The 13,241-nt window shown below is 43.6% G+C and overlaps 2 protein-coding genes across 2 annotated transcripts in view; one reads left to right on the forward strand and one right to left on the reverse strand.

Moving 5' to 3' along the window:
* LOC118312568 (voltage-dependent calcium channel gamma-2 subunit) overlaps nt 1–6,726 on the forward strand; it is a 53,732-nt gene extending 47,006 nt beyond the window's left edge. Inside the window, exons 3-4 of the mRNA XM_035637284.2 lie at nt 1,943–2,083; nt 4,411–6,726. Coding sequence (XP_035493177.1) covers nt 1,943–2,083; nt 4,411–4,943 — 674 coding nt within the window. The 3' untranslated portion in view covers nt 4,944–6,726. The remainder of the gene's footprint in view (nt 1–1,942; nt 2,084–4,410) is intronic.
* The window catches only part of ift27 (intraflagellar transport 27 homolog (Chlamydomonas)), a 31,234-nt gene that overhangs the window by 6,657 nt on the left and 11,336 nt on the right, over nt 1–13,241 (reverse strand). The gene's annotated exons all lie outside the window — the stretch shown is intronic.

A 13,241-nucleotide genomic window follows, 5' to 3' on the forward strand; every position in this document is an offset into this window, starting at 1 on the left:
AAAATGCTCATGACAACTGGTGCCTCATTTTTGGTATAGTTTTGGCTCGTATCCCTTTTGGTTAGGATCACACTGTACTCTGGGATCACATTGCCATAAGAAACACAGGCAGTTTGTCAGATTATCTAACCCACTTTACCACACTGGAAAGAAAAACTACGCACAAATATATGGACAAATACAGTGGACCAGAAATTTGGTTCGTGAATTGTGACGGAGACGTACCGGAGACGGTTGTGGTAAATAATTTTAAGGGAATTATGACTTTCTTTTCTTCTTTCCAAATCTTTACAATAAGTTAGTATGTATGTATGGGAATAATAGAAAAGACGACAAAAGAAACATCCAAATTCTAATAAACCAAAATGATCCTTTGATTATGTGGAATTGCTTAGAGTGTAAGTTTTTTGCAGTTGCTTGGGTAAAAGTTTCACCTCAAAGATGCCGATTTACAGTCAAAGTGTCATCACGTGAATATGCACAAATATGTTTATTGCTGAAATGATACCGTTAGAAATGAACTGGACTGATAAATCATAGCTCATTCCCAAATATGGTAAAAAAAAATGGCTTTGGCATTTCACAAGACTTTATTGACATGGTGATATATTAGTTTAAACCATTGGGATTTAATAATAACGTTCGTCTTATTTATCCATTTGTGTCCCTGTGGAGACTGAGGACGAGTGGACAAAGGGAATATGACATCCTGAGCAAGGGAAGTAGAATGACGCAGGAAACTGTACACGCATGAAAACCGCAAAAAAAGTTCTGGCCACCTCAGAAACCAGATCGAGCTCCGTGACGGCGGCAGCACCGCGCCACGTCCTCCCTCCCCCCCCGAGGCCAATCAGGGAACCAGCCACGCAGAGGGCAAGCAGACAGACAGCTGATGGACAGACTGATAGGTGAGGGGAAGAGGACAGAGACAGATGGCGTGTTAGAGGGAGGGAATGACAAAGGGGGGGTCTGATGGGAGGGGGGACAGGCACACTGCCCATCGGAGGAGAGCTCTTCAATACAGATACAAAGTGAAGAGAAGAGGGAAAGGAAAGGCCCAAAAGTTTGGGGGTTTTTTGCACAAAATTGCACTGATCCAGAAATGAAATCTATTCGAATTTCAACCAAAAATTTCAACAGAATTACAATGTAACGGAACATGCGGCATCATTTAAAATCCCATCTTAGAAATAAACTCGGCACAGTATTATACAGCAACTAGAGAGGCTACAGTTTAACAGCAATAAACAACAGTTGTGGAAAAAGTCATTTTAAGAAATTTGAAAATATGACGCAGTTGGATCCGCCCCCATAGTTGTACATACTCATAAATATCAGCCCGCTAGATATGCCAGATTTTCCAAAAATCAAGATCTGTGCATTACTCCATGCAAAATTATGGGGAATATGTTGCCAAATGACTTATGCTGCAATCTTTAAGAAAGTTAAAATAAATTTGTGTATATATATATATATATACAGTATATATACACACAAATTTATTTTAACTGTATATATATATATATATATATATATATATATATATATATATATATAAATCTATCTATATATATATATATATATATATATATATATATACACATACACAACCTCTTTGGTGGAGGTAATAACTTTTTTCTGTCATAAAATTCAGTAGAATAAATATACTGTTGCTATGCATGTTGTTGCATGTTGATTCCCATTCCATGTTAATTATATGATTTAGAAATTACATCTGCCTCTCATAGTTTACAGTTTAAAGTTCCATGTTGTTGATTCGCCTGTCATTCCATTTGTTGGGTTCTTCCCCAAAAATGTTTTTTTCACAATTTTTTGACTTTCTGATTAATTCGCTGCATTCGACACAAGTTTTAATAACAGCTTTAACATGGAGACGATGACATTTCATGTATTTTTTTTACCTCAATGTGTGTGAACACAGGTGCTGTACGAGCCTCCAGCATCTTCCCCATCATGAGTGTGATCCTGCTCTTCATGGGGGGGCTGTGCATCGCCGCCAGCGAGTTTTACAAGTCACGCCACAACATCATCCTCAGCGCTGGCATCCTCTTCGTCTCCGCAGGTACGAACAACGTCAAGTTCACGCAGACTCCCAGACAACTGCTCTTTCCGGTTGCCAGGGAGCGCTGAGAGTTCCACTTGATGCAGGACAAATCACATGCAAACAGGGGTTAAACTTGTATATTTGTCATAAGAAATACAAAGAAGAAAAAAGAAGAGTTTATATCTTCATAAGCTGTATATTTCAGTTGCTTATACTATTGTTATTCATCTCCGCCTAAGGAGGTCATAACTTATTTTTGGTTAATTTGTCTCTTGTTCTGTTTGTTGGTGACCTAGATATCTGAATGGGTGTCAACAGGTTTCAGTCAAATCTGGAAAGTTTGATGCCAAGCGATTAGTTTAACTTTGGCTGATTCACGATTCAGGTCAAGATCCAGTAGTTTACTAATATTTTTTTTTTTTACATCATAGCTTCGTCTCATGATCTAGGAATTAAACGCAAGTTCCCCAATATGATTCAGACCATCATTTAAATGCATTGCTGGCTTTAAGTAATGGATTTCAGAGGAAAAATTGGTCGTATAATATTTTTAATAATGTCAAAATTCAAAAAAGAATCATATATATATATATATATATATATATATATATATATATATATATATATATATATATATATATATATATATATATATATATATATATATATATCTTGACTCTAGTTCTATATTCACAAAAAAATAACAGAAAATTTATTTTGGTGTGTTTTGGTGTGTTTGTACTCCGGTTCTAGGCCATGGCCTACTGCGCTGCGCCAGATAACTAGTTCCCCCTCCAAGTCAAAAGTGAGAGATGCAGTTCTCTCTCTCTCTCTCTCTCTCGTTTACTCGCTCTCTTTCTCACCGTCTGCGTCTGTCTCGCTCGCCCTGTTGCTAGGCTAAGAGGAGGCCACTGGGATTACACTCTAAAAATAAGGTGTCCCTGATACTCTTCTGCTCTGATCCGACTCAATCAGGCCCTCGCACCTCAGTCTCCATGTGCATTACTGCTTTGAACTGCTTATTTGCACATTTGTCCTTTTGACTGTCTGCCCGTCCACCCACCCACCCACACACACACACACACACACACACACACACACACACACACACACACACACACACACACACACACACACACACACACACACACACACACACACACACACACACACACACACACACACACACACACACACACACACACACACAGCCAGAGTGATGGTGTATGACACGAGGAATAGATGATCAAAATACAGGGAGGGAGAAACAGAAAAGAGAGATGGAGATGGGGAGGGAAAAAAGGTGGGACAGCTGAAATTGACAGAGGATGCCAATTTGTAGGCCGCGGACGAAGAACCACAGGGACAAAGAAAAAAAAATACATTCAAAGAGAATAGAAGAAATAGATGGGAGAGAGAATCTGCCCCAGTTTGCATCAGTGGAAAAAGAGGGGGGGAAAGAGAGCTAGGGGAAGAACATGAGAGACAGAGAGAGAGAGAGAAAGTGCTGGCTGTCAGTTGACACAGTTGGAATCTGTGCCTTTTGGAAACACGTGGTCTGTCAACTACAACAGATCCTCTTCACATCCGCGTTGTTGACACACAGATCTGAAAAGTCAGTGATTCATCCGGAGCAGATTTTTTTTTCTTCTTTTCATTGATCGGTCCGCCGGCATCTCATCTGTGAAGGATCTGTGAGGCCACTTGACTCGGTGGACGACTGAGATGCAAACGAGTCGACAAAATGATGACGGACAGTCTTCACGTGCACTCATACCAGATGAAGTCAAGAGGTGGATAGCCTACCAGCTGTTGAGAAACTGCGAAGATGAGCGCTCTCGTGCACCGCGCGAGGTCGTCTCGTCCGTGGCAGGCCGATGGGGCGTCATAGTCGCAGGATTTAGGCCACGTCTTGCAGGACGCATCGTGGTAAATATAGAGTGTTACTATGGAGATAGCTATTCTGCTTGTGAGAGCTAAATACACCTACAGAGACCGTTGTTAGGCAGATTGTCACGGGACGACAAACACCGACCACTAGTTGATCCGTGGATGGAGCCATTATTAAATTACAATTACATCTATGTGCTGCCTATGCTATGAATACCCGATTTTATTGAAAGTACCTATGAGTGTCCCACTGTTACTAACTTCAACTTTGTTTAATCAAACCACCTACGTCCTGGTAAGTAGTAGTACTGAACCCGACCTCCATATTTACTCTGTATCTCTTTCAACTTTGATGACGTACTGTAGTCTAACGTGTGTATCTGAGGATCGGCTTGACCGTACTTTTTACTTCTGATCTAATCCACCCCCCCCCCCGTCTCCTGTCCCTGTCCCAGGCCTGAGCAACATCATAGGAATCATTGTGTACATATCAGCCAACGCTGGGGACCCTTCCAAGAGTGACTCCAAGAAAAACAGCTACTCCTACGGCTGGTCCTTCTACTTCGGTGCCCTCTCTTTCATCATGGCGGAAATGGTGGGCGTGCTGGCGGTGCACATGTTCATCGACCGCCACCGGGAGCTGCGCGTGGGGGCGCGAGCCGCTGACTACCTCCAAGGTGCGGCCATCACACGCATCCCCAGCTACCGCTACCGCTATCGGCGCCGCTCACGCTCCTCGTCCCGCTCCACCGATCCCTCGCACTCCCGCGAGGCATCGCCGGTGGGCCTGAAGGCCTTTGGGGCGCTGCCGTCCACCGAGCTGTCCATGTACACGCTGCCCAAGGGCCAAACGGGCACCCCGACGGCCACCTATAACTCCACGGAGAGGGACCACAACTTCCTGCAGGTCCACAACTGCATCCAGAAGGACCTGAAAGACTCAGGTGGCCACAGCAACACCGCTAACCGACGCACCACACCTGTATGAAACTGAGAGAGGGCCCTCGGACACGGGGAAAAAAATCAGGGGGAAGTTGGCGGGGGAGGGGGCAAAGCTGACAGATCTCGGTGTAAGGAGATCTGCTCCGCAGCACTTCAGATGATCACTTTGAAAAAAAGGAAACAGAGAAAAAGTTGCATAAAAAAAGAAACATGCATGATTTTCACATCTACCATTGTTTAACGAGTTTTGAACATGTTTATAAAGATTTGAGGGGGAGGATGGGGAATGAGGAGTCGGGAAGGGGAGGGGCAGGGGGTTGTCTGCTCTGGGGCTGTGGAACCATGGAGTGGTGGGCTTGGCCAGACTGCCTGTTAAAAGGTGAACTTTATATTTTTTACTCTTCCTCAGTCTGATTAAAACGGGGGCGTGGTTTGCCCATCGGCCACGCCCATGATCCCGCCCTCTCACTACCATCCCACAAGCCCCCCAGCGCGCGCGCGCACACACACACACACACACACACACACACACACACACACACACACACACACACACACACACACACACACACACACACACACACACACACACACACACACACACACACACACACACACACACACACACACCCTAACCTCCCTTAGATCCCACTCCTTTCTTTAGTTGCTGTATCTTCTTGATTTCATTCTTTATTCGCATTAATACTGTGAATCATTGCGGTGTGGAATTTTAGCAGGGAGCAATTTCAGGCCGCAGAAAAAAATGAAAAATGGGGGGAAAAAAAGAACCACATAAGTTAATATATGTATTGATTATATATAAATATATGAATATATATGTTAATAAATCATGACTAGACCTCCCTGGTGCAAAAATATCAACAAGGGGAAAAAAAAGACATAAATAACAAGTGACAACTGAATCAAGTCGCCATGGAAACTAAACCAAGACGGAGGATTCATCGCGACTGGCTCCTTTGACGAGGCCGAGGCTTCCGCCTACATGATGAACTGATATTGGTTGGTAATAGACAGATTATCACATTCTTTTTCAACAACAACAAAAAAAAGTATTTTCGGCTTTCCGCCGGAAACCCTGGCCATCTTTCTTTAGGGTCAACTAGAGGTGAAAACTTGACCTCACGTTTTTATTTTTTGGTTTTTGGTTTTGTTTTTGTTGCTCCATAAAGGGGCGGAGTGAAGAGAGAACTCTGGGTAATGGAGGATCTCTCTGCAAACTTGAAGAAGACTGTGGACTATGAAATGTCACTACTGCCAAAGACACAAAGTAGTGCATGAGAGAACATGGCTACCAGCGAGGTGAAGCTAAGTGACTCCAAAAAATTAAGAATTTACATGCATGCTAATCAAAATCATCCGATCTGCTTTTAAGGAACCTATGTTTTGAACAACTGAACAATGATACCATGTAAGGGCAGTGGGAGTGACAAAGTAGAAATTAATGTTACAGTACTGTGTCTATTTCAATTTTTCTTTTTTCTTTTTTGAGAGGGTAATTTGGGCTGGGGCTTTATTACGCTTGAAACTAAAAGAACAAACTTTGGAAAACGTAAAGAAGACGATCTTATCTTGCCTTTTCGTTTAATTTAATTTTTTCGGTTCCTTTGAAATCTCACACAGCCTTAGTCTCTTTATTTGTCTTTTCTTGTTCTTTGGTTTTTGCGTTGTGTTGTTGTAAATGAGAATTTAAAAAAAAAAAGAAAAAAAAAAAGCGTAATGTCTTTCAAGGTGCCAAAACTGAATGATTCTGAACTTGGATACATCAATCCTGATGACGAATAAAATCGAACCCCCCGTAGGGAACAGAACGAGTCGTGGTCGAATCATGGTTGGTCCAAGAAAGACAAATGTTACTGAGTGAAGTAAGAAGTTACTTGAGTCTCGGCCTGCACTAAGATTCATGTGGCGTTTCAGCATGAGAGCGACAAAGAGAGACAGCGAGTAAATATGAGATATTTGAGAAAGCGAGTGTCAGAATTCTTTTGGCCGAATCAGAAACTGTCTGATGAAAAAGACCAACTGAACACAGTGAAAACGACACTTTTGACCCCAAACGAAATGTCTCCCGAAGCACTGAGGTAGCAGTTGATGTGAGAATCATCCAGAAAAAAAGAGAAAGGGTTGAAAGATGAACAATTTAAAACTTCACGTAAATGTGAAGGTTCGCTTTACCCAAAAAGAAAAACGTGACGAAGAGTCCTGGGCCAAGAGTTGCTTTGTTGTGGTTGTCGTTGTTTCTTCCAGGTTCTCATGTGTGGACGACGTCTGCTGAGGACAAGATCCTTGTCAGAACATCATCGTAGCCCTGACACGTCTCTTTGTGTTTGCCTCCGCGCCTCCAAAGGTTACAAAGAAGTAAGTGTAGAACAACAAAGCACTGATTGGCGCAGAGTCACTCCTCCCGAGATGCAAGGGTCGTCACGGCAACAGGCAAGGAGTGGCGGCGCTGAGCTCAACCTTTAGCTAACTTTCATTTTGCAGACTACATAGCTAGCCATGTAGTACAATGAACAGCTTGAAAACGCACTTTCAAATGCGCACGTCGGTCAATTTCAGATGCTAAATTGCATCGTCCTTAGTCGCCAATGCCGCCGCTAACCACCGCTGATTGTGTTGGTTTCGGCCCGACGGTCAAATACTTTTTGATTTCAGCGGGGACTTTGCTTTAGTTTCGATAGCATAAAATGTCAACATACCCCTTCATCATAATGACTATGCTCACTGACCTGCCTCAACTTCACTATCTCCTATAGACTAAATCCATACGAATACCACTTAGTTTTGAAACGCTGTTCAAAAAGGAAAACGACCTTCGTCAAGATGAGGCCGACAACACGATGAGGATGAGGGCGTCCAGTGGCATTGTCCCGTTTCTCCTGGAATTCTAAAGATGGCGGACAGTCGACGTGACGTTCACGCCGCGGTTAACTCCAACCTCGTAAGGGTCGGGGCCGGGGCTAGGGTTAGTTGTCGATGCAGATTTAGGTGAACGAGAATCTACCTGTATAACCAATCACGTTGCAACCATTATAGCTCCTTCCGGTCGGTTGCTTAGCTGCAGAAAAACACTACAAGGAGAGAAATGTTGAAAAGAGCCGTGGTTTTTTCTTATTTTGGTGGAACTGTTACTGAACCGTGACTGATGAGAGGCTGCCGTGACGCTCACGGGTTTTAGGTCACTCGTGACGCGAACAGCAGGCGTAGACGAAGCAACAGCGATGTGCTTCAAACTGAAAACGTCGCGATGTGGACGCAGCCTCACACAGCACTTTTTTGTGTTTCGATTTATTTCGTATCATGACATCTTGTCCTTTGTGTTCCTGTATTTTATTTTTAACTCTCTCCGTCGTGTCCTTGTTCACCCACTTTCGATGATTCAATGTCGTTCATTCGCTCCTCATGTTTACATCCTTGCGCGCCCATTCATTTAATAACTCACTCACACACCTACTCACTTAGGTGTAGCCTGACCCCTGAGCCTCTTTCTGTCACTCAACCCCCCCCCCCCCCCCTCCCCTCGCCTCCATCTCCGCGTTAGCCTTCCATTATCCGGCTGACCACAGAATAAAAGTCAAATTCTGTCAGCATCAGCCTCGACGTCCTGCTGCATGACACTCTTGTCTCTATGTCCTCCCTCCCTCTCTCCTCTTCTCTTCCTCTATCGCTCCCTCACTCTTTCTCTCCTCCCCCGGTGCGACGATCAAAGTGGCCGGCATGTCTCTCTGCAGCACTGCTGTGATCACTGAAGAGAGGCGAGCGAGCGACGGAGGGAGGGAGGGAGGGAGGGAAGAGGAGAGAGAGAGAGAGAGAGAGAGAGAAGGGATGGAGTGGTTGTTCAGCCGGATTCAAACGGCATCACAGTGCCCCCCTCTGGTGTGGAGGTACACGCATTATCATTCAAACGCAGTGACCTCGCCAACGCGCATAAATCTCCCACAGCGGTCTCTACGTTAGCGCCAGAAATACAGCGCAGGGTTAAATTCACTTGACTTCCTCAGTGTGACTCTAAACCTGATGCACGTGGGACCAGGAGTGTGCTGCTGGAATAATTATAGAGTCCAAAGAGCAACTGCAAAGTGATTATTGAAATTAAAATTCATTTAAATGATGCGTTCAGACCAAATCAGAGCTCTGCCCTGTGAGACTGTTTGAGAGCCGTCTTTAAAATTGTCCTTCAGCTGAAGCGAAAAACACAAAATGAGACCTGAGAGGAGGCAACGTGGGTTGTGTGATGGGATATGACAGGCAGACATTTATAAGTAAGAGGGGCGGGGAAACAAACAACCAACCTAAAAGCATTTTAGAAAAAACTGTTTTCCCCATTCCATTTGAAAATTCAGTCAGTGATCGATGACGACAGAATGAGGAGGACGGCTGGGAGGAGTCGCTGTTGCCATGCGGCCAACGAATCCCATAATGAGCGTCAAATGTGCTGGTAGGCACATTTTATTTTGTAAATTTTGATTTGATCACTTTTGCAAGCTAGTCGTTCCCCCTTGTTTCTGGTCTTTACACTATGCTAAGCTAACTGGCTGCAGGATGCAGACAGATATGAGAGTTGTATCGATCTCATTGAACTCTTAGCCAGAAAGTAATGACTTAACAGGGTTTTAAAAAAATCTATTTGTATATTTATATATATCACGGTTTAAAAAAATATATATATTTTTTTTTTAAGTTGTTGGGAACGACTTTACGACGAAATTGACAGTTATGTTTCTTTTGAGATGCTAATTTCAGAGCTACAAACCAACAAAAACACGCAGCCTTTGCTTCCCTCTAGAGCTCATTTCAAAATCTTGGCCCCGGGGTCTGATCTCACAATCTGTCTGTTATGACAATAAACAGAAAGATCATGCAGACATCATGGTTATATATATTTAAAAAATGTTGTCACAATTTTCAAATAGAGCCACTACAAGATGTTGAATTATCTTTAAAATGCTAATGCTAATTTTTTTGGGAGCTATTGGACATTTTTAACCTGAGAAAAATGTCACCATATTTCCGACTTTAGTTTTTTTTTCCTTTCTGTTTTTTAACGCAGGTGGGCTCGGAGGCATCGTAGCTGATTGTCACGCTGCAGCTCAGACGGGAGGGGAGCAGATTTTTTGGGGGGAACAGCTGCTGTGTCCTCTCTCACCTGCAATTAGCAAGATTTTTTTAGGTCACGGACGGTTTGGGGCTATGGAACAAGACACACACACACACACACACACACACACACACACACACACACACACTGACACACACACACACAGAGCGAGCGAGAGAGAGAGAGAGCAAGGTTGATGTCAATTCTCTCTTTCAACTTTAAATGTGTTATAATTAGAGATCATTACACGGTGTGATAATCTGGTATGTCAGACTGAGAAAATAAGACGGCGTCACCAGACAGACAAAAAAAAGAAAGAGCGAGTGTAAGTGTAAGATATGAGCTGGAACTCTTCGCCCCTGAGCTCAGGCTGTGTCATGAATACAAAACTCTGTGTTAGTGTTTGTTTGGGTCAGAGGAGCACTGCAGTAAAAAAAAAAAAAAAATCGAGTTGAAGTGAAGCCCTGACGTCCCCCCGAAGCAGATTTAGACCCTTCGCATCGGATGCGACGAGACGCACAGATATGAGGGTGTACACACTCGGTGACAAACACATCCGTCAATTTTGTAATGGAGTCGCTGGCTGATCACCAAACACACTTAATGCGTTTTTATACGACGCGAAAGAGCACAGGCAAGCATAATGTGTTAAAGTTTGACTGCGCGGCTGCGTGACAAAATCCCAGCGTGTATAAATTAGGTTGTCTTTTTATCCGAGCGCGGTGCTCGATGACATGACGGGCTCTTCAATGCAGCAGCTCGGGCTCATGCCTGCGCACAAGTGTGATTTTTGGAAAATTGACGACATTTGCCTGTGAAAGTCTGAACTAATTTGACCTTTCTGAAGCAGGTCAAGGGTAAGTTATGGTTCAAAGATTCGCAGCGGGCGACTGCAAGCGTTGGTTTATCTCAGAGACACACCCGGGTGCACCTCTCGCAAAGTCTACCGCACAAATGGGGATGTTGAGATGTTTACTCGCTGCTCATCCGCATCTTGAAGTCTTAAAGGAGACAAATGATGCTCTTTTGTTCCATTTTTTTTCCCTCTCCTGCCAGTGTCTTATAGCTTTTTTGCGTATGTAAAATTTCAGCAAAGTTAAAAAGCCAAAAGTCCGTGTCAAAGGGATCACCTCTCCCCGACAGAAAGCTCCTGAAACGCCTCGTCAGTAGTGCGGACGATACTCACGTAACGTGGTGACATCACCACATTACGGAAGGCCATAAAGCGTCAAGCGGCTTCTCTGGCACGCCCCCCAACAAAGCCGGGTAAGGCCAGAGTGAGAGAACTTCCTACACGCGCTGACAGAGTGGAGCCAGCTGGCCAATCAGAGCAGAGGGAGGGGCCTTAAAGAGACAGGGGGCCAAACCAAGTGTTTCAGACAGAGGCTGGAAAGAGGAGCAGCAGGAATGGACAGTCTGAGCAAACTGATGAGTTCACTGAACATTAAGAGCATGTGAGCCTTTTCAAGTAATAACCCAAATTAAAAATTACGAACCTGTATATGAGCAGAATATGTCTCCTCATTGGTAGCCAATCCATCATTTAAACTCCTTCACAGATTATGTTTTTTTGAAGCACACAAAAATGTGTGATGAAAACATAAGGTTTCTCCCCGCTGAATAAAAAAACACAGCGAGGAAGCACATTGCAGCACCATGCAGTAGCAGTGTGCAGTGCGTAAAATGCAAATGCAAACACATATATTTCAAATAAAAGCACTCACCTACAGTGATGACACACGTGAGCATCAATATATAATTTTATAGTCTGCTGGATACTGAAAAAGGACCCTGCCTTGACTGCAGTGCACTGAGGTAGTATTTATTTGTACATAATGAAAACACATGTATATTTGTAATAAAAAAATGTTTTGGGTTTTGTTTCTTGGTTAGTCTATTTGTTCATTTTGTGTGCTTCTTGTTAATTGCCATCATTTTTTGTTGCATTTCCCCAAAATCATGTCAGCTTAGTTTAATTTTTTCGTTCTTCTTAAGTTAAGAGAAGGTCCCTTGTATAAGCCTATGCACACTATGTACACTATTCTTGATTTTTTCATCATCGGGACTTCATGCAGTTATGTGTGCGCAAGTAAATGATAAAATTAAAATAAATGAATGAAACCCAAACTTGACCGTCATCATACAGTCAAGAGCATCTCATGTCGGACCTCCATCATCACCTGCTGCAGACCTCAGCTCTGCAGTGACCACTGTTGCCCTCTCTCACGGCTAAAAGGTGAACGGCAGTTGTTACAGCAGGGAGCAAACATGCTTCGAATACTAATCGTGGCGAGCGATCGGCTGCGTTCAGACGCTGCCGATGATGCGAGAGAGAGACGGAGTCACCGAGAACAGACTCGGCATGACATATCTGGTGATATTATTATTATCGCACCACCTGTTTCAATATCTGTGGAAATTAACAAGTTTCTCCCAGAGCAATAAGCAGCAGCCCACACTCTCTATCCTGCGGTGTTATTAAGTGGCGTTCCCAAGGCTGGTAGCTCCGTTTCAGATGAATAGAACTCAAGACTGTGGGACGCTGTTGGGAAAGTGCTCAGAGTAATTTTCCCAGAGACGGTTAAGAGCTTGTGTTACACCTGTGTGTGTGCGTGTGTGTGTGTGTGTGTGTGTGTTTAAGTCAGCACTGAAGGAAACCAGTGTGTAGTTGCCAGTGGCACAAGAATTACACACATTTATATGCACAGTGTTGGGCACAAAAAAAAGGGAACAGATGTAAAAACCGACATGCTGCTAAACAAAAGCGCACTAATGTGCCAGACAATACTGCTATTATTTGGATTCTGTTTCCATATGCCTGGAAAAACGACGCACGCGCACACACATATTTCCGAGACAAAAACAATAAGGACAGACAGAACGAGAACAACAGAAATCCTAATTGCTATAATTACGATCACCCACTCGAGGAGGACAGAAACACTGTGCTGCAATAACAATTACAAGTTGTTAAATACAGATTCTGCAAAGAAGCTCATTACAAATCAGCTTTCGCCTCGGAGGGGAAGAGAAAGAAAAAGTTGCACAGTCGTCCGGGGGGAATACATTTTGACAATTCTCATCACAAAGCAGGAAGAAGAAATTTCAAACAGGACGGTGTCATCGTTATTACAAGCGGTGTCACTTTGCGATGTGCTTAACGAGATGAAAGAAAAAACCCACCGCGTCCGACGTGAACCTGCGCGCCCTCGTTTGAACGGTGGCAGC

This window comes from Scophthalmus maximus, chromosome 8 (genome assembly GCF_022379125.1).
Source record: "Scophthalmus maximus strain ysfricsl-2021 chromosome 8, ASM2237912v1, whole genome shotgun sequence".
NCBI classification, from domain to species: Eukaryota; Metazoa; Chordata; class Actinopteri; order Pleuronectiformes; family Scophthalmidae; genus Scophthalmus; species Scophthalmus maximus.